Source organism: Bidens hawaiensis, unplaced genomic scaffold (genome assembly GCF_021521415.1).
Source record: "Bidens hawaiensis isolate Kalapana, Puna unplaced genomic scaffold, B.hawaiensis_p1.1 tig00022519_1, whole genome shotgun sequence".
In the NCBI taxonomy this organism is placed as follows: domain Eukaryota; kingdom Viridiplantae; phylum Streptophyta; class Magnoliopsida; order Asterales; family Asteraceae; genus Bidens; species Bidens hawaiensis.
In genome coordinates this window covers 221,322-244,167 of record NW_027493510.1, presented here as the reverse complement: position 1 = coordinate 244,167, position 22,846 = coordinate 221,322, and the positions used below count along the sequence as shown (strand labels likewise).

The following is a 22,846-nucleotide window of genomic DNA, read 5'->3' as shown; positions in this document are numbered from 1 at the left end:
TTTCAATGACTTGGACCCATCTTTCGTTGGTTGTCTCGAATTGTACCCTAATCTGGATCCATACCTCTTTGGTTTCTAAACGCAAGATTATTCTTTCCATCATCCTTATTTCTTGCTGGTGCATTTGAAAATTGAGAAATGAGGTACTTTTTTAAAAGCAAGTTTGACAAAGTTGGTAGACATAAAGGTTCTAAGCCCTCTGTGGGGTGAAGAATAAGACGTCATAGTGGTTTTTTAGAGTTGGGTATATATGTAATTACACGAGTATATAACGGGGTATACGTATTTCTTTCTAGAAAGGAAATCTGAATTTGCATATTTTCTTTTTTTTTTCATTTTGAATATATCCCAATAACGTGTTTACTATTATTTTCACACATTTGACTTATATAGTAAGGCGTTTACTAATCTTTCAAGTTTCAACAATTTGATCGGTACAAGTCACAAAAAGTGATGACCATTTCAATTTTCTTTCCTTTACTAGAAGGTGCAAATAACTTTTCATATCAGTCTTATATTCCTATAAGTATCAAGCTCTAAAACTTAAATTTTAAATCTTTATATTATTTAGCAAGATGAGATCTCCTTGGGCTTGTATATTTTCGGAGCATCATTAGTGTGCACACTTGCAATGGCAGCCGATGCCATCGATGGCATTCGAAAACAAAAACTGTGGTTTCCATGCAAATTTTTCACCATTAATGCTGCTTCAATCACGCTAATAGCAATAGCAATGAAGCTGCCGGTAGATCTAACTACCGACATGAGTGATGTCGGTTACATTGGTTTTATGGCTAAGGAGGGGAGCCTTATTTTCTTGTTAACCATGCTAGCCAACTTTGTCCCGTCGTTAGGGCTTATGGGCGACAAGGAACTTCTAGCAAACGTCGTAGCATTGGGGATCCTCGTTATCACCGTTAATGTAAATGCATGGATCAAGTCCCTTACCGGGGTGTTTTCATTAAACATGTTTGGTCTCATAACTTTGATATATCCTCTTACATGGATATTTTCGGTAGCGTTGGAAGTTCCAACGTCTAGGAGAATTCAAATACATCGGCAAAAGGAGTTTCTCAAACTAGATTCAACGTCTCACCAAGAAATCAACTTCTCGTCCAAGGAACTTGTACATTATGTCAAGAAGTACTGGATGATGGCACAGACAGGTAATCCCCAATTCGTGATTGCTTGCTCACCAGTTTCTTATGCTCTAGGGGTTATGTGCTCATTCACCGTCATTTATGTAAGCATTATTTTGGTAAACAAGATGAGGTACACATCAAATTTTTGGTATGGAAAATCAGATTACAAGTGGTCAAGCTATGCCATTTTTGGTGTGCAATTATTTGGGATTTTAATAGGTTGTATAGCACCCCTTGCTAGATGTTTCACCGTTTTTTTCTATTTCAACATCACCAAAAGACGGAGCATGAACCATCTAAACATGTTCAGAGTCGAAAAATATTGGACCTGGAGCCTTCAACAATGGAAGCACATCCATGTCCGTTCACATATTCCAGGCTGTCGTTGCAAAATAGTTTTCCATAATTTCAAAAACATGATTTTAAACATTTGTATAGTTATTCAAACAATAGTTGTGGTTATATGTAAACTAATATGTGTTGTTCCAGCATCTTTTATTGTCTTGTTCTCATTTCTTGAAAGGTTAAAAGATGCATCAAATGCATCTAACAACAATTCGAGATCAGAGATGGAAATGTATGCTAGCTATATTCAACAATTTGAAGATCAGGCGAACCTTTCAAAGCACTTATTAAGAAATATGCTCGATTCTATGAACCGACTTCTTCAAGAGTCTAAAACAAAGGAGCCACGAAATCTTATAAATCTTTCAGAGAAGTCCACAGGGTTCAAAGGAGTTGTGGAGTTCAAAAATGACCAAGTCCCACCTTTATATTCAGACGAACTGCCAAATTCTTGGAGCCTAGTAGTAGTGACTTTAACAGCCATTGCCGTTGCATTTCCGAACATTGCGAATGACCATGTTAAAGGGTTACTTTCTAGCATAAGGGAAGGCCCCCGTATTGAAAATCATATTGAAGAAAGTCTCAATACAAATGGTGAATTGGTAAAGGCGAGAAAATCAGCTAGATGGTTGTGGACAAGTTGAAGTATACAACAGGTGGCTACACATTGAGCTTCAAAAGAAGACTTGCAAAGCAAAAACGTCAAAGGAGATTCTTCAGTGTTTGGGTGACGAAGCCGTAAAAGTTGTGATAAAATTCAAGAGCCGCAAAGGGGACGGTCTAGATCACTCACTTCATGAGTTCATTGCAGCGACTTCCATGTACAAAATCAGTCGAACCATACTGCTCAAGTGCAGCGAGCAACAAAATTGGGAAAATGATGAAGAACTATTCAACCTTATATCTATTATTATCTCGGACATATTATGTGCTTGTTTTACCAACTTACCACGTGTCATAAAAATGAAGTGTCATCACGATGCAATAGAGGAGAGGGCGAATAGCATCTGGTCTGCTGCTCAACTTCTTGGTAGATTGAAGAAGATCCTTAAAGCGCGTCAACTTCCTTGCATAGATATGTACTCGATGGCCTACATTGATAACTGGTGTACGCTACCAAAGAATGAAACGGCTCTTGCTTGTGCTTCATCCCAGAGGACTCAACTAGCTTCTTCCAGCTCTAGTGTATTGCTCATCGCAACTATGGTGTAATCAGTGTGTTCACCAAGTTTGTTAACTGTTGTAGAATTTATTGGTTTTTTTTTAGCATGATTGCTAGTCAGTAGTCCCTCGCTACTTTGAATATTGGGATAGTTAAATCACATTTTATCGTTAATTATTATCTTGTAATTTAGTTTCATCTCTATATAAAAACCTAACTGATCATGCACACCGGCCTCTTACTTGTAAAAGATAACTTATAAATTAAAAAGATGCGTGGAAGTCTATGGGTTTGGAAGATGTCAGTATTTGGCATGTAAGAAAAGTCCATAGACGGCTTGATTGAAGAAAATGAATATATACTATATCCTATTACAATTTCTTCTTGTGTGGTTGAAGAATCTGAAACTTATTTGTCTAACTGAACTATCATCATTAAAAGTCATTATTTCTCTTTTTAATTATTTTCATTCGTTAGAATAAATAAACAAAGCACCCGAGGGTTATATATCGAAAGTGAATTTGAAGGTCCAAAAATAAGCTACGAGAAAACTTTTAACATATTGAAAAGAAAAAACTACCTAAATGGTACTTCGTAAATCTGAGTTGTGACAAACACCATAGAAAAAGCACAAATAAATTTAAAAGGCCAAAACATTGAACCATGGTTACATGCAATATTATGGCTTACCAAACAAACAATTAAGCTACTTATGTTTTTGTTTACCAATTCATGCCATTTACAATAACGTAACATTGCTAACAGATTATATGCACTTTATTATATATAACTGTGCCAGAATTTATATGCTAATTTTAGTGCCATGTGAACCGTGTTGAGCTTAAATATAGGATACACACAAAATTTTGTTAGATTTTAGTGGTAAGTGTGTGTGATTTATCAATAATTGTCAAACATTAAGCATGAAACCAGAACCCAGAAACCAAACACACATTTGTTTCAAGTTTCAACACAAACACATAATATAAAACAACAAAAACCATTTATTATTCAATTTCAAAGAAACAGAAACCACATCGCAACACAACTGCTTCAATATCCAAACATCAGCAAACCAACACAATCAAATACAACTTCACCACAAACCTCTAAAACCCACCACGCAGACGCAGAACAAGGTGAAGGGTGGACTCCTTCTGGATGTTATAATCAGCAAGTGTGCGTCCATCTTCAAGCTGCTTCCCAGCAAAGATCAGCCTCTGCTGATCTGGGGGAATGCCCTCCTTGTCCTGTATCTTCGCCTTCACATTATCGATAGTATCCGAACTCTCCACCTCCAGAGTTATGGTCTTACCGGTCAATGTCTTCACAAAAATCTGCATGCCTCCCCTAAGCCTCAACACCAGATGCAAAGTTGACTCTTTCTGGATATTGTAATCCGCTAGAGTTCGACCATCCTCCAACTGCTTACCAGCAAAAATCAGCCTTTGCTGGTCTGGTGGGATACCCTCCTTATCCTGAATCTTTGCTTTGACATTATCGATAGTGTCTGAGCTCTCAACCTCCAAGGTGATCGTCTTGCCCGTCAACGTCTTCACGAAAATCTGCATACCTCCCCTCAACCTCAGCACTAAATGCAAAGTAGACTCCTTTTGGATGTTATAATCCGCCAGAGTCCGGCCATCTTCAAGTTGTTTTCCAGCAAAGATGAGACGCTGCTGGTCCGGTGGGATACCCTCTTTATCCTGGATCTTGGCTTTGACATTATCAATGGTATCTGAACTCTCAACTTCCAAAGTAATTGTCTTCCCGGTCAATGTCTTTACAAAGATTTGCATACCTCCCCTCAACCTCAACACCAAGTGCAAAGTAGACTCCTTTTGGATGTTATAATCCGCAAGAGTCCGGCCATCCTCCAACTGCTTGCCAGCAAAGATGAGCCTCTGTTGGTCCGGTGGGATACCCTCCTTATCTTGGATCTTGGCTTTGACATTATCAATGGTGTCCGAACTCTCAACTTCCAAAGTAATTGTCTTGCCGGTCAACGTCTTCACAAAGATTTGCATACCTCCCCTCAGCCTCAAAACCAAATGAAGAGTGGACTCTTTCTGAATGTTGTAATCTGCAAGAGTTCGACCATCCTCCAATTGCTTACCAGCAAAGATAAGCCTTTGTTGATCTGGTGGAATACCCTCCTTGTCTTGAATCTTAGCTTTCACATTATCAATAGTATCCGAACTTTCAACTTCAAGAGTAATAGTCTTGCCGGTGAGCGTTTTAACAAAGATTTGCATGCCACCACGGAGACGGAGGACAAGGTGGAGCGTGGACTCCTTTTGGATGTTGTAGTCAGCAAGAGTCCTGCCATCCTCAAGTTGTTTACCAGCAAAGATGAGCCTCTGTTGGTCTGGTGGGATACCCTCCTTATCTTGGATTTTAGCCTTGACATTATCAATAGTATCCGAACTTTCAACTTCGAGAGTAATAGTCTTGCCGGTCAAGGTTTTCACGAAGATTTGCATTCCACCGCGAAGACGAAGGACAAGGTGGAGAGTTGACTCCTTTTGGATGTTGTAGTCAGCCAAAGTCCGGCCATCCTCCAATTGCTTACCAGCAAAGATCAAACGCTGCTGGTCCGGAGGAATTCCTTCCTTGTCCTGGATCTTAGCCTTGACGTTATCGATTGTGTCAGAGCTCTCGACCTCGAGAGTGATGGTCTTACCGGTAAGAGTCTTAACGAAGATTTGCATCTGTTCAAAAACAACAAATAAGAATTATTAATAACAATATGGAAACAAACTCACCTTCTACAATACACAAAGATGAACATAAATCAGTTTCAATAACTGATTAATTCACTTGTTCCTATACAAAACTCATTTTAAAATAATCTTGCACTCAGTTCGATAAATCAAACTAATTGTTAATCCAAGTGATAATTTCGAACAAAAGCTGAATCAACAATCAATCAGATCAATAGTTCTGAACAAAACGGTTCGGAATCAACAAAAAGAACCCCAAAATCATTAAGCAATTCTCTAACAAACAAACAGATTAATAATCATTATATCAAATATCAAATTTGACCTAGAATTCTATAACATAAAAATAACCTAACAATATAAAACTACAAGCATCGCTATAATATTAAATTTAGGTCCAAAACAGATTCATAACGAATGAATAAAATTACAAGATCTATGCATAAAGATGCTTAAAATCAACATGAAAGCACAACGTAATCTTTAGATCTGACAATATCCATAATCGATTAGTTCATATAATTAGCACAAAGCCGTTCATAATCATCACACTAATACCTAAAACGTAGTGTAATTATCAGATCCGATCTTAATAATATACGTGACTGCTAGATCTAAACCAGCGCATCAAATCAGACGTAAAATCGTACAAATTGAGAGCAGATCAAAGGATTTCATACTATACCAATACACAAAAAGGATTAATAATCGATACAATGGCGCTAGATCTAAGCGAAAACATACCTTGAGAGAATTGAAGAGATCTGAGAGAGGAAATTGATGAAGAATTATTATTAATTGTTTGATTGATTGATGAGATGAGAATTGGGGGTGAAATTAGGGTTCTATTTATAGCGGATGTTGCACGTTAAAGAAGGTTAACGTGACGGTGTGGTTAGATGTTCAATGAAGGAGAATTTGACACGTGTGCAAAGTGTTGTTGGTGACCGAAGGATGAAGTTTGGAATATTGAATGGGTTTGCTGAATTCTAGGTTGACGTCTGGTATTGTATTTGCATTGGAATATACAATTTTCAAATTTCATGCCCTTATCTTCTTTGATTTTTATTATTTTTATATTTACAAGTTATCATATTTCCATGAGATATATATATTGTTTTTTTGCTTTTGAATTAACCGTTAATTACTAAACAAGATAAAAATTTAAGACTAACGCTCATGCGTATAGTAAAATTGTGTGACATGTGACATACAAGTCAGCAATAGCTTGTTTTGTAAAACTGGCTTAGTGAAAAAATGTTTCGTAACTTCTTTTCAATCCTTGCACAATTAATATTTTTTTAATATAAATTAAAATTAAAAAGTTTTTATTGGCCAACCCTCCCCTAACCTCCGTTGTTACACAACCACCCTGGCCAAAATGAAGAGGAAACAAGGGTGGGGGCGGTGTTCATCACGTTTTGGCCTCCATAGCGAGACCAGTATGTCTGGTCTTACTAGAAACCAAAGGTGTATACAAAATCAAATTATTAAACCAATAACCAAATTAATTGTTGAAACCAGATAATACGAAAATCGGCGATCGGTTAAATGAATTATTTTAAAATGACTATAGTAGGTTGGCTACGATTAATATAGGTCTCCATATCCGCCAAACTAAACCAAACCAATTATATGTATGTTTTTTTATCGTTGTGTAACATAACAATATATACAAATACGTAATTACAATTTGTTATTATGTTAAAATATTTCGTATTCAAACTTTCAGGTTAAAATAATGTTCAAATATATCGTTTTGAGCTATTTTTTAACTATACTAAATTCGTAGTTAACTGGTTTATTTAACCTTCAAAATGATTAAAGTTTTGAGGAAAAACTGACCCATGTTGCCTTATGTACACTCCTACTAGAAGTAGAAACGCGTGGAGTATTCTAGATGTAGAGCCAATGTTTCTTGACATGCACATGCTTAGCTAATGCATTTACAAATTAATTTATACCAATTGTTAATTCTAGCTGAAAATTTAAAATAAAATTTCAGATAAAAGTTTTAATAATTTATTTTGAAGTATCCGTTTACATTAAAAGTATTAATACGGACTTATGAATAAATATTTACTTATACGAGTAGAAGAGGCCATGCGTTGCAGCGGTACGCAACGAGATTCAGTTGGTAGCTGAAGAAACGTGAATCGACTCACTGGTAGACGATCTACTTTCCTCGGGTGTGATTATGCTATTTCACCGATGGTTTCTCCTGGATCTGGATTCTTCCACCTACAAAATGAACAGCACCGTAAACTTACCCCTATGAAAGGGACAGAGGGGTCCTCTTTGGGGTAACCCTCCGGTGTGAGAATAAGTATTTGTGGGAGAAGATAATAATATGTGAGGGTAAGGAATTTGGAGTGTATTGCTTAATAGCTGAATACTCTGTAATTGGATATTATCAGATGATATTGGATATGATGTCTCTCCTTGTGGAGTTGATGTTGTATTTATAGTGCTAGGGTTTCCAATGATTGGGCTCAGACCTAATCAGGGCCTTGCTGGCCTCCTCCAATTGCTCTGCGCCACGTGTCCTTGGGGACACCTGGTACTTTTTCATTGGTTATAATCACGTGGTAGTACATGGTTTATGCTGAGTTGTCCACCTTTCATTGGCAGCTGTCAACATCAGCATATTCTTATTCCTTAAAAAGATACCTTCTGGAAGGTTGTCTGACGTGCACAATCAAGGTTGCCCTAATCCTGATTTGGATAAGGGCGAGGTTGATTATGTGCATGTGTGATACGCGCTTATCCTGAGGATGCGCGAGGTCTTCTCTTTATTCTCACGCGCAGATGTTTCATGCGCAGATGTGATATGCACGAGCATGTGATATGCGCCACGCGCGGATGCGCCACGCGCGGATGCGCCACGCGCATATGTGATATTGAGCATATGTGATGCGTGAGCATATGTGATGCGTGAGCATCTGTGGTGCCTGAGCATATGATGCCTGAGCATATGTGATGCCTGAGCATCTGTGGTGCCTGAGCATATGATGCATGAGCATATGTGATATGCGTGAGCATATGTGATATGCGCCATGCGCGTAGGTTTTGGCTTTGTGCCTTCATAATGTCTTGATTTCAAGCCTCTTGTCCATATCTTGTGGGTTGACCCGCCTCGCTCGGTGTTGAGGCGGGTACATACCTCTTCAAGCCCCCCCAGTCTAATGTGTGTCTTGTCTCGCGCGAGCGAGGCAAGATAGATATTAGACTTAACAGTTTGCTCTTTTAGTAGTGGTTTGTCTTTTTCCTCTTATTACTCATCGTTGCGCGAAATTCTATCCTTTTTGTTGCAAACGAATCGTCCCTGCACGTGGTTGGTTGTTGCTGACATGCGTCAGTGATGGAGACGTGTCAGACCTTTCGTGTGCTCGAGGTGCTACAGTTGCCTTTCGTGTCCCCTCACATGCTGTCAGGGACACGTGTCGCGCTCGCGTTGGTCCGTTCCTGCGAGTGGTGGCGCGTGAACTCTGGCAGCAGCTGTAAAGTTTCTTTTCGTGTCCCCTCACACAGTGTCAGGGACACGTGTCGCGCTCGCGTTGGCTTACACCTGCGAGTGGGGGCGCGTGAAGTCCGATCAGCACCAATATTTCTCTCTCCTGGGCCTATAAAAGCCAGCCCTTAGAGTTTTATTTCTTCATCTTCTTTGCTGTTTTATTCTCTGCTTTCCTTTCTTTCCTTGTATTTCGATTACCTTTGTTCTGCTTCCAGATATCTGTTCTCCAGAAGCATCCTTTGTTCGTTGTCACAGTTGTATGTCTGATAGCTCAGACAACACAATCTCCCCCATCCATTGCCGTGTGAAATCATTAGTGATGTCTACATTGAAGAAGACCGGCAAGGGGAAGAGGGCTGCTGAGGCCTCATCGGAGGAGGTAGGGAGGACCAAGGCCGTGAAGAGGTGGAATGAAATCCCCTGCAAACTGAGGCAGGCCGATCTTGACAGCCTTATCGCCTCTCAGGGTTTTCTCCCTTTGTTTGGCTGCATGTTGCCTGGGGCCGGGCAAACGGCGGCGGACCCGCCTACCGGCTATATATCCCTTTACTGCCATTTTTTCAGCCACTGCAACCTTCGTCTCCCGATGACAAGGTTTGTGGGTGCGCTGCTTAGGTTTTATGGGATTCATATATCCCAAGTCCATCCGTTTGGACTCGTGCGCATGACTCACTTTGAGTTCATGTGCAAATCTCAGCGCGAGGAGCCCACCCCTCGGCGCTTTCAGTTTTTTTACAAGCCCAAGATCCAAGACTCTTGGTTCTCTTTTATTCCTCGCAGTCAGAAGGTGAAGTGCTCCACTGTTTCATTCAAGAGCCTTCATGACTGGTCTGAGAGGTTTTTTTACATCAGGGCTGGTGTGATCCCCATCCGCATGACCATGCGCGCGATCTCTTCTGCGCCTGCGGATGTGGGTGTCTTCAAGAACCCAACTGGCGCCTGGGTTAAAAATTTGACCGCCGAACCATCCCCCGCCAAGAAAATTTGTGAGGAGGCACTGGTGGGGGTGGGTATGAGCAGGAGGTGGGCTGACTGCGCGACTGAGCCCGTGATCCAAGTTGACGGCTTGTGTAAGTTGATCTCATTGCATTACTTCTGCGCGAATACTTATCTTTTTGCTGATATCATTTGATTTGTTTTGTGCAGTCAGCAAGGAGTATGTCCACGCCGCCTATGATGAGCATATGGAGGGTGGCTCCGTTGCGCTGGGCGCTGGGGAGGTTGGCTTCCCCGATCGCTTTGATGACATGTTCATCCCTGTTGATCTGGGATTTGTCTTTGACAGCGATGCGCCTGGTAAGCCTTTGTACTTATGCATTTTTCTTTATAATACCAAATTTGGCTAACATTTCTGTTGCACGTATTGTAGATGCGCTTGAAAACTACGAGCTGGAGCTCGCGGAAGAGGAGGAGGAGGAGGCGCCCCAACTGAAGCGTAAAGCTAAGGGGAAAACTGGCGCAGGGGCCAGTAAGAAACAGAAGAAAGATGTTGCCCCTGTTGCTCAGGATCCTCCTACTCAGGCGGGGGGATTTGAGAAAACCCAGGAATTTCCCCCCAAGTTTTCCTTGTCTTCCCTGCCTCAAAAAGTGGGCAGACCTCCTGTCCACACGAGGTATGGTGCTACTACCTCCTCCCTTCGCGCGGCGGAAAAGGGTAGCGGCGTTGCGCCTTCTACAGGTATACTTTGCTTATCTTTTATGGTTCTATGAGCGCGATTCTGATAGAATTACTAATGAATCTTTGCTCACTCAAATGTTTGTAGAGCCGGCGACAGCGCAACAAGATGCCGAGGCTGCGCCGGAGGTCGCTTCGAAGTCCCCTGTTTTACCCTCGAAAAAGGGTAGAATGGACTTCATGGCGATGTTTGCGTCGCGAACGGAGTTGCGCCAAGGTACGTATTGTGCTTGTATTTTCTGACTTTTTCTTTTAGACCAAGTCATGAACCATTTCTTTTTGTTGATTTTTTCATAGGAGTCGTAGCTGGCGTACAAGCTGCTGGCGGCACTCCTGGCGCTGGTGCCAGCGCCGTTGGCTCTGCTCCTGCTCCTGCGGGCGATGAATCTCCCCTCATCGGGATTACTAAGGAGCAGGAGGCCGTTTTACGCGCCGATCTGGCGGCGTCGCGACCTCCGTCACCTCCTCCTGCGCACAGCCCTCCTCGCGAGACTGATTTTGATTCTAGGTCGCAGGAGAAAAGGCCTGTTTCTGAGGAGGATGAGGAGGTTCATACTGAAGACTCCGACGGCGGCCGCGCCAGCCCTGCAGCGCCACGAGGTTTCGCGGCGCCGTCTTCTCGTGGGCCTGCCGCTGACTTTTCTGCTTCGTCCCCGCAGGTATAAGTTCGTTTTTGCTCCGCTGCGCGGACTTTCATATTAGTGTTTTGATGACTTAGAGCCTTACTTTGTGTTTGCAGGAAGCCGATCACATCTACCGCCCGAGATGGAACATTACTGAGGACAGTTCATTTCAGTCCATGGGTGTGTGTGTGGACTTCTGGGCTCATTCTGTGCCTCCAGCTGAAAGGAGGTTTCAGGAGGTCCGCGCTCGCGATGACTTGCTGAAAGACCATCTGTTTGCTGGGTCGGCTTTCTTTGCTGCCTCCCAAGAGCTTCGCTATGATTACGTAAAGGTACGTGATGCTCTTGCGGAGGCCAAGCAAGAGGCTAAAGTATCTGCTTGGCATCTTTCTGATGCTCGAGAGAGAGCTGAGAAGCTCTAAGCAGAGCTCAGTGAGAACAGGGCAAGTGCCAACACCGCGTTTGTGAAGCGCGGGCATGAGCTCCAGGCTGCGCGGTGACTCAGCTTGATGCGCTCTTTCTCTTGCCCTATCTTGGGCAATTTGTTTTTCATTTCTCGCGAAGACTCGCGATGCTTCCATTAGTTTGGCCCAAGTGGTTGGCATGCCATCTCTGCTTACGAGAGCTCGGCGGAGTTGATCACTGCGCGCGCCTTGAATAAAGGCCACGCGCAAGAGTTGCTCAGTGATGCCTCCGATTGCCAGAGACTCCTGATTGAAACGAGTTATGTAGTCTTCAATCGTTTCATCATTCTTGCGCACGCAGTGCATGATGTCATCAGGGTCGCGCGTGTGTCTGCGCTGCTGTACGAAGTGGGCTTGGAACTTTTCCAATAGCTCCTCGAACCCATCGATTTGCCCAGTCGGCAAGCTCTCGAACCAGACACGCGCCGCGCCCGTGAGGCAGCGAGCAAACATGTGACACCATGTTGGCATCGTCCAGCTTTCTAGGTTTCCTGTGTTGTAAAACCCTTGTAAGAAATCGTCTGGATCTGTTGTGCCGTCATATTTGCCCAAACCACTTGGCATCTTGGTTTTGTGCTGAATAGGGGCCTTCGCGATGCGCTCAGTGAACTTTGAATGTTTCACCAAGATGGCTGGCCTGTATGGTGTGGTTACGTCCACTTGCCCCCTTACTGGTGGGCTGTATGGCGCGTGCAGATCCATATCGGCTCTGGCTCCAGGCGCCATGTTCACATGCGCGCGGAGCTGTGAGCCTCCTGCATGAGTATCTCGCGTCTTCCTCATGCTGTGCACTTCTTCATCACTAAACTCAGTGTGTGCAGTGTGAACGGAATGACCATCTTCCGGCGCGCGCGCCCTTTTTGTTCCATGAACGTTTTGCTTGTCAAACGCTAGCCTTTGTGTTAAGTCGGCTGCCTTTTTGTGTTTGACCATGTCATTGTACTTGTCCATTAGACGTCGTTGCTCGTTTATGAGCCATTCTTTGGGATCATTGGTTTCATCTTCTGGACCCATTGGTCCTTTTTGTTTTGCGCCGGCAAGATTTTGTAACGTGAGATCGTCTGGAGGAGTTTCAGTCTGGTCATGAGGAGTTGTGATGAAGGGACGGTTACTGGTGGTGCGCGTAGAATCACGCGGCACCCTCAGAAACTGCTGTCCCCCATTAACATCCTCACGTTCAATATCCTCCAGAACTTGATCAACGTTACGAACGCCAGAAACCATGGTGAAAATTGGTTTTTTTATAGAGATCTGATGAGATCTTGTTGCCGTTGTAACAGTGGATGGCGCCAATGAAGAAACGTGGATCGACTCACTGGTAGACGATCTACTTTCCTCGGGTGTGATTATGCTATTTCACCGATGGTTTCTCCTGGATCTGGATTCTTCCACCTACAAAATGAACAGCACCGTAAACTTACCCCTCAGAAAGGGACAGATGGGTCCTCTTTGGGGTAACCCTCCGGTGTGAGAATAAGTATTTGTGGGAGAAGATAATAATATGTGAGGGTAAGGAATTTGGAGTGTATTGCTTAATAGCTGAATACTCTGTAATTGGATATTATCAGATGATATTGGATATGATGTCTCTCCTTGTGGAGTTGATGTTGTATTTATAGTGCTAGGGTTTCCAATGATTGGGCTCAGACCTAATCAGGGCCTTGCTGGCCTCCTCCAATTGCTCTGCGCCACGTGTCCTTGGGGACACCTGGTACTTTTTCATTGGTTATAATCACGTGGTAGTACATGGTTTATGCTGAGTTGTCCACCTTTCATTGGCAGCTGTCAACATCAGCATATTCTTATTCCTTAAAAAGATACCTTCTGGAAGGTTGTCTGACGTGCACAATCAAGGTTGCCCTAATCCTGATTTGGATAAGGGCGAGGTTGATTATGTGCATGTGTGATACGCGCTTATCCTGAGGATGCGCGAGGTCTTCTCTTTATTCTCACGCGCAGATGTTTCATGCGCAGATGTGATATGCACGAGCATGTGATATGCGCCACGCGCGGATGCGCCACGCGCGGATGCGCCACGCGCATATGTGATATGCGTGAGCATATGTGATGCGTGAGCATATGTGATGCGTGAGCATCTGTGGTGCCTGAGCATATGATGCCTGAGCATATGTGATGCCTGAGCATCTGTGGTGCCTGAGCATATGATGCATGAGCATATGTGATATGCGTGAGCATATGTGATATGCGCCATGCGCGTAGGTTTTGGCTTTGTGCCTTCATAATGTCTTGATTTCAAGCCTTTTATCCATATCTTGTGGGTTGACCCGCCTCGCTCGGTGTTGAGGCGGGTACATACCTCTTCAGTAGCCATTTCTTTATAGGACTGGCATTTGCTATAGCAAAATTAGTATTCGTTATAGTTCATGATAACAATAATAAAAAAAAATTATATAACATTAGTAAATATATATATATATATATATATATATATAGGGTAAGGTTAAAATGAAAACCCATTTGAGTTGTGAAAACCCGCGAAAACCTTATGTAACATCGTTTTTTTTTTGTTACATGTAATATATGCTGTAACATTTAATACAAAACATCGAAACATAAAAAAAAATATTTTGCTATTTTTTAACATTTTTTTACTAATTTTTATATATGTTTTAAGGAGAGAGAAAAAGTTATATTTATATTTATATTTTTTATTCACTTTAATTGTGGACCACAAGATTTAAACATTAATTAAAAACATATAGTTGAGAATGAGTTTCTAGAGTTTTCACAGCTCAAGTGGGTTTTCATTTTATACTTAGCCGATATATATATATATATATATATATATATATATATATATATATATATATATATTAAACACAACTGCGGATTTAAGTATGTTCTTTATATGTTAACGAACATAATTGATGCATAGCGTTTTAAAGTCAATACATAAGTTTTTTGAATGAATCAAAATACAAGGGTGTTCTTACTTTGGGTCAACCCAGCTATGACTCGCCTAAAAATTTGCCATTTTGACTTGTTACTAAATCTTGGCTCGATTAGCTTTCCCTCGAACTACAACATTTCTTCCATCTTGTAAGCCCATACCTGTCAAAACAAAATGCATAGTTTTGACTTTCGAAGATGTCAAAATGAAATCTGTTTTATTTGACGTACTTTCTAATTCATACTTGTGTATGGGAGAGATACCTGATGCGTCAAATCCAGCATAATCAGTCACAAATCAAAGATATACATGAAAATGGTCAAGGCATCTAAATCAATTTAGTAAACAAACATATTGTTTATAAAACTATACATGGTCAGGAAAAATCAGAGCCTACCCATTTGATCCAACACAACCTGGCCCGTTTTCATAAAGTCATTGAAGGAGGTCGTGTTGATGTGGTGGAGCTATAGGGGACGGAGGTCTAGGTAATGTTGTGGAGCTATGAGGAAGAAAAACCTACGGTTGACAGCGGGGTCGTATGGTCGTAGGGTTCTCATTGATAATCTTGTATGCAAGTTAATGAACTATAATAGTTAAGCAATTAAAATATACAAATGATAGCCTAAGCATATTAAACATGCCTAACTCTTTAGGAGTTGACTTTCTGAGCATTGACTTTTTGCGAATTGACCACAATCAAGATTTGAGATAATATTGTGAGTTGTGACAAACCTGGGTCATTGCTATTTGCTACCACTCACGTTCCTGCAGCAACAATAATGACCTCCTTAGGCAAGTGACATAATTTTAGAAATAAGACTTGCTTTATTGATATTGAAAAAAATAACATGATTATAATAATAAGTTCATCTTATAAGCTGATTGAGGTGCAAGAATAGTCAGTTAGCATGCCCATGATCTGTTTTCTTTCGGTTGAATGAATGACAACCTAATTGGCAAAACAAAAAAAAAAAAAAAAAAAAATTGTAGGATAAGAGTCACAAAAACCATCTCATATGACTAAAATTTTCAATGGAAACCTAATTCGTTAACTTACCAGTTTCATCAGAAAGTTAACGCAATGGACGCTATTCGTTAACTTCTACTTTGGTGTAGGCTCAACTCGCTTAACATTTACCAGTCTTGTTCGTTTGACTTATAAGAGCTCGAGCTTAAAGGTCGAACTCAGCCCGTTATTAGCTTTTCACGGCTCGTTTCACACGTTATTTCTAAAAGAATAAGTACCCTATATAATAAAATAACATTTATTCAAATTCACAGACACAAATTTTAAGTGGAGATGGTTTTAAAATTGTTCCAACCACCGTGAACTCATCTGAGTCTGGTTCGGGTTTGAGTGATGGGAATGGGAGTTGGGGAGGGTCTAATTTGGGCAGCAGTTTCCAACTCCTAAGGAGATTTGTAAAGCGCTGGATAAGTTTGTTATTGGTTAAGAAGGAGCTAAAAAATGTTGCTTCTTTTTTAATTCTTATGTTTAAAGTTATTACTGTCGAAGCATGAAATGAATCTGACCTGATCCATGACGATGTTTCCACGGATTTGGCGCGTGGCCATATGGGATATTATGAGGATTCCCAACCTTGAAGTTTGGCGCGTGGCCATATGGGATATTATGAGGATTCCCAACCTTGAAGTTTGGCGCGTAGCCATAAGGGATATTATGAGGATTCCCAACCTTGACGTTTGGCGCGTAGCCAAAAGAGATATTATGAGGATTCCCAACCTTGACGTGTGGCGCGTAGCCATATGGGATATTATGAGGATTCCCAACCTTGAAGTCTGGCGCGTAGCCATATGGGATATTATGAGGATTCCCAACCTTTACGTCTGGCGCGTAGCCAAAAGGGATATTATGAGGATTCCCAACCTTGAAGTCTGGCGCGTAGCCATATGGGATATTATGAGGATTCCCAACCTTGAAGTTTGGCGCGTGGCCATATGGGATATTATGAGGATTCCCAACCTTGAAGTTTGGCGCGTGGCCATATGGGATATTATGAGGATTCCCAACCTTGACGTTTGGCGCGTAGCCAAAAGAGATATTATGAGGATTCCCAACCTTGACGTTTGGCGCGTAGCCATATGGGATATTATGAGGATTCCCAACCTTGAAGTCTGGCGCGTAGCCATATGGGATATTATGAGGATTCCCAACCTTTACGTTTGGCGCGTAGCCAAAAGGGATATTATGAGGATTCCCAACCTTGAATTCTGGCGCGTAGCCATATGGGATATTATGAGGATTCCCAACCTTTAAGTTTGGCGCGTAGCCATATGGGATATTATGAGGATTCCCAACCTTTAAGTTTGGCGCGTAGTCATATGGGATATTATGAGGATTCCCAACTTTGAAGTCTGGCGCGTAGCCATATGGGATATTATGAGGATTCCCAATCTTTAAGTTTGGCGCGTAGCCATATGGGATATTATGAGGATTCCCAACCTTTAAGTTTGGCGCGAGGCCTGATGCGCGCATGCACGGCGATGGAGTGGTGACTCGTGAATGCGCGTGCATGGCGGAGGTCTCTTGCGCAAAACCCAGATGGTGGTTTCCGCGGCGGCACATGCACGGCTGCGGAGTGAGAATCCGCGGGCGCGCGTACATGGCGGCGGAAGTCTGGTAATTTCTGGATCTGCAATTTTAGAGTCAGACCTGCAACTTTAGACCTAAAATCCAGGTCTGTAATCTAGATCTAGATCTGTAAATAAGATCTAGGTAGATCTGAAGCTCGGAGCAGATTTAAAACCATCACAGATCCGGAGACCTGATCATTCGAATCAGGCTGTTTCTTTTTGCACAGATCTGGAAGCCTCTTTTAGATCTATGGATCTTTTTGAGCTTTAATAGAACAAGCCTTGAAGCCTTTTTCTGTAAACTTCCAGATCTGGGTTTTTCCTGGGAGAGATCTGACAGCCGAGATGAAGATCGAAGGGTAGTTCGTTGCCGTCCCACGGATGGCGCCAATGTCGAAGCATGAAATGAATCTGACCTGATCCATGACGATGTTTCCACGGATTTTGAGATGAACGAGCCACGTCTTGATCTTCTTCTTCAGCTGCTTGAGACCTGCAATGGTTTTTCGGGGATGTGGAGGTGACTGCTAAGAAATCCTGAGGATCTCTTGTTTACAGACACAAAAAAGTGGTGGTGGCTCTTATTGAGCATGACCCTTAATAAGGAGGTGGAGACCTCCTTATATAGAGAGTCTCATGGCCACCATCATGGTACCCTAATGGGCCTAGCCCAGTTAGGGTTACCTCCACAAAACCCCCTCAGCCCAATAACATTGTATTAGTCCATATAATAAAATAAGCCAAACATAATAAATTTAGGGTCGTAAAACCGGGTTTAGTACCATACCCCTACAATTACCTTTAGATAATTAATTTACAGTGATTAATTATGATGAATTTGATAGCTCACAAAAGTAAGAACATTTGTAGAAAGCGATATGCATATGAAAATGTTATGAAAACATATCTGTTATAGTACGTATGTTGACTATAACTTTTTTGACAAATTTTATTACAACTAGGAAAGTTAGCCCTTCGGGAAATGACACGAACATGAACAAAAGTTTTGTTCACTTAGTTTAAACGAATGAACGTGAACATATGTCTCAATTCATTTATGTTCATGAACATTTGTTCTTTTGAAATCGTTTATGTTCATTTATTTGCATTCATTTAAATTCTTAAAAAATGAGGATTATTAAATGATGAAATCAGTTTCATTATCCATGAATTACACATAATTCTTTACTAACTAACCAGGGCAGTTATCAAACATGCAAAAGTGAATTTGAATAAATACAGATGACAGTTATCAAAAGGCAGCTTGAGGCCTATGCTTCCAAAGTTTTGGCTGTAAAAAACTACACATACTACCATTAAAAATTAGGTTCGTATAGCTAGCGATTGTATAGACGAAGAAAAACATAAACAACAGATCATTGAGCTGACAATTCCCCTGTTAAAACCATAATTTTTTTTAACAAATTACATAAAAGATTTGTAATATGCTCATAATCACATCAAATTAAGGAAACACTTCGTCACTTTAACAAATTTCATTACCTTTTATATCTATAGTCAATTAGCATGTTGGTTATCTCAAAGCTATCTACCAAGCACACAAAGTTTAACTACTAATAAACTTTATGTATAGCATTCAACTCCAAGCAACCTAACACATAATCCAGATACAAATTTTAAACCAATATTTATCACATCCTGCTATTCATTACAAATTATTCAATTTCACATAATAAAAATCTCCATTAAAATTATGTATTTGAATCTGTGTTCATTATGAAACTGATAAACAATCTCATTGATTTCAGTTAGGAATCACAAATATTAGACATACCTAATTTCAATCTCTTCGTGTTACGTAAAATTACTCGACGATCCTGGTGAATGACCAGTTCTGCACAAATGATGCTGAATACTTTAATGAACAAATAAAAATAAATTATAAAGAATTATTTTCGGATAGTTTACCCACATTTTTATTTCATCTGCATGGTCAATAATCAGCAACTTTCATGACAGTTCCTTATGAAACAAATGTGTAGCGGACAATAAGCAAAAACAAGTGTGTTTTACCATAAGCAAAAAACAAGTGTGTTTTTATATTGTAGAGGACAATAAGCAAAAATCAAGTGTGTTTTACCATGCGAACAAAAGTGTAATCACCCCAATAAATAAGAAATTCACGATTTACGAGCAATTTAACAACTTAGGAAATATAAAATAATAAAAAAATTATCAAAAGTCAACGGTGATGAGAAAGCCAAACTCACGCTGGAAATGGATTTGTCATTCTAATGGTTTTCTTTGTATTGTTTCTAAAAACCCTCCTTGTTACGATCATAATACTTACTGACTAACAACAATAATTTCATAATCAATTCATCAATGAATCAAAGAGTTAAGAACCGACCTTACAATGCACGTTCACTCACATTGTGTGACACACTGCGTGGCAATCCTAAATTCAGCCATACACTTGTTCTTCTAATGATCTTAAACTTACACAAGATATGTTATTAATAATATCCACTCCCTACACCTTAATTGTGAGATCATCAGTGTAAGAAAAATAAACTTAATCCATAATTATTGAGATATTAAACTAACCCTAACAATGAACCAGATAACCTCATTTTGTTTCATACATTCTTTCTCCAATAGCTTAAAAGAATCATATGACAGTGTAGTAATCAAGTAATAAGGTTAGAATGTTAGATCATAAGAGTTCCTAAGTAAACATTAAAGATGAGGTTGGTCCAATGATTCCTTAACAAAAATAAAATTCATATAAAAAACCACAAAAAAAACAACAAATTAGTGTTTTCAAATGAATACATTAAGTGCAGTCTGTCACAACTGCTCATTATTTTTAAGAATATATCATATTTCAGAAAAATGTAATAATACATCACTAGACTTGACAAAATTGCTTCAAACCCTAGAAACTGAAATCAAACGCTAACATGATTTGAAGCAATCCTGCATACAAAACAAGGAATTGAAATTGATCAATGACTAGCGCTTCTATTGAAATGGATGGGTGATGGGTTTTATCTCCATCACGACTCTTGGCATGGTAGAAGCTTTCAATTGAATTGTCTAACGTAAGCATTCGATTTAATTGATTTGACATTAGAACAGATAACAGATGATCGTCGATTATCCTAAACGTCGCCAGAGATGGTATGGAAATTGGGAAGTCGCAGGTTGTGGAGTGATTTAATTTTAGCGGGGTCTCGCTATTTAATTTTAACGTCTTAAACTTGTAAAATTGCAACGTTATCCATCTAAAATACTTCATATGTAATATATATATATATATATATATATATATATATAGATCAGCGTTCAAAACAAACGTACCCCTTTAAAAAATGATATTTGACATATACATAACATCCAAAATTTAATTTTCTTTATATTTACCATATCTGAGTAGTCCCCAAGTACTCCGAGTGCACCCAACTCCCTAGTCGACTGCCTAGGGTCCGTCTGAAGACTTTTGCAACCTTAGTTTTTGTAACATCCCAAGTTTCACAAGGTATTTAAAATAATCGAGTTTAAATAAATTATGGATAGTATAAGTGCAATTATCTAAAGTATGAGGGGATTAAGTGTCATTAGATGAAAAGTTAAACATGAAACCCTACCCCCTTCCTATAAATATAGTCACCATCCCATTTTATAGCAATCTTCACCTCTAGCCTCCCTCCTTATAAGATTCTCGTTTTTGAGAAAGTAACCCACAGAGATCCGAAGATTCATGGAGATCTAACTGTCGGATCGGTCTCAAATTTTAACTGAGTGTTCATAGTATATAAATGAAGATTTCGACTGGACGGATCTTCGATCATAGGTCGGGAAGTCCGGTTTTTATCAGAAAAACCGTAACAGTGGAAAATGAAAATTTCTGGCGACTGTTTGGGTTTTCCGGCGACGGCGGATTCCGACGGCGGAAGTGGGCGACCCTGGTAGAGCTCGGTGACCCGGTTGCGTGGCCGCTTGAATCAGTCAATTCCGAGTTCGTTTGGTATGGTTTTTGTCTATTTGAGTGATCTCGAACAAAAACCTTAAATGTGCGTTTTTACTAAAAAGGCTTACTTTTCGTGTACGGATTTGCATGAAACTTGGTGGGAAGATAGATCGGGCCACGATTAGTGATAAAGTAATGAACTTGTTAGTAAGTTCGGTTCGGGTACAACGAGTAGCTTTCAGTACGTTAAAAGGACGGGTAAACGAAGTCGGTTTTGCACAAAATTTGAAAGGAAAGTAAATCAGGTTGAAACACGTAAGAAAAACATAAACTTCATAGTAAAAGGGTTCATGTCACACCCCAACCTAAGGTGGAAATTCCGGGGCGTGATCCGATTGCTCACAGCTCGAAGATACTATCATAATATAAATGTGACAATATCTATTTAATTATTTTATTTCAAATGTGCACACAATATTCAAATACAACAATACAATTCAAATAAAGATTTACAATCATTTAAATTCAAGTTTGTATTCAATATAACCCTAAGGTCTTCCTAAGTGTCCATACTTGTAACACCCCGGCTTAAAGCGGAAACGCCCGAGTGTGACGTACAGATTGTTCAAACACACGTGACACTATTTGGTGACAATAATAACATTAATTCATTTAAAGCATCATGTAACACAATGTTTGAAAGTAACAATACAAATCCAAATTACAATCAAAATGATAATTATGTTTATTAAATAACTTAAATATTCTAAGTGTCTTCTCGTCTTCAACCTCTAACAATAGTACCTGTAACATATATATAAAATATAGTCAACTAACTTAATAGTTGGTGAGTTTCCCACAAGTTTGAATAAATACATAAAAACCTTGCAATTCCATGAAACTTGTGATAATTAAACTACTTCGCATGTAATGTCCTTTCCAGTTGGCAACAGCCAACGTACTTGGATCGGGGGTCCCTTTTCCACTCATAACAAAATGGTCCTGAGTGCAAAGGGGGACGTATGATCATACTTATTGAGGCAACCACTTGCTGAGCACATAATCAAGTAAGCACATGTAACACACAAGTCCACGATATGAATTGCAGTTTAATAGCCGAGTAAAAAATCGATTTGTGTTTAATAGGATATATATGCTACCCCCAAAAGTAAAAGCGTTAAAAAGGGGGTGTGAGAAACTCACCTCGATTGCGAAGAAAAACTTGCAATAAAAGCCGATAGAACAACAACGAAACCGAAGCAATCGAAAAATGCGTTTAAAGAATCTCAAACGTTTGAACTTCTCGCACTATAAATAAATAGAAATATTTGAAGACTAACTAACGGAATTGAAAAGGTTATATATGATTGGTCAACGGGATATTGCATTATCTTAATATATTTATTAACATTTGATGGCATCTTATAATATAGTATTAGTTTTAGGTTTTAACGAAACTTAATGATTTGTTAATATTCTAACTAAATACTAGTACGAAAATTACGGTATTTACGGGTCATCTTTCGAAAAAGATACTTATGTTGTTGAACCAAAGTTAATGACTTAGAGTTTAACATTTAACGAATTAAAAGCTTAATAGTAACGGAATTATAAATTAATTTTAATGGTCTAACGAAATATAATATTTAAATATTATTTAATTAATGTTTTATTATTAAGACAACTTTAATAATTAGGGGATACGAATTTTAATGGTAAAAGATTGATCCCGAAAATAATTATTTCAGCGGGTTA

At 39.9% G+C, this 22,846-nt stretch overlaps 2 protein-coding genes across 2 annotated transcripts; one reads left to right on the top strand and one right to left on the bottom strand.

Annotated features, from left to right (window-relative positions):
• The first annotated feature begins 631 nt into the window (after positions 1 to 631).
• LOC143565762 (uncharacterized) lies at positions 632 to 2,699 on the top strand. Its single transcript, XM_077052632.1, has 3 exons — positions 632 to 1,166; positions 1,632 to 2,013; positions 2,096 to 2,699. Exons 1-3 carry the CDS (start codon positions 632 to 634, stop codon positions 2,697 to 2,699), a joined length of 1,521 nt encoding a protein of 506 aa, XP_076908747.1.
• A 1,015-nt stretch (positions 2,700 to 3,714) lies between these two features.
• On the bottom strand, positions 3,715 to 6,155 carry LOC143565753 (polyubiquitin-like). Its single transcript, XM_077052626.1, has 2 exons — positions 6,117 to 6,155; positions 3,715 to 5,360 (listed from the first exon to the last, which is right to left on the bottom strand). The coding sequence occupies exon 2, from the start codon at positions 5,358 to 5,360 to the stop codon at positions 3,759 to 3,761; it is 1,602 nt and encodes a 533-aa protein (XP_076908741.1). The 5' UTR covers positions 6,117 to 6,155; the 3' UTR covers positions 3,715 to 3,758.
• Positions 6,156 to 22,846: the final 16,691 nt, after the last annotated feature.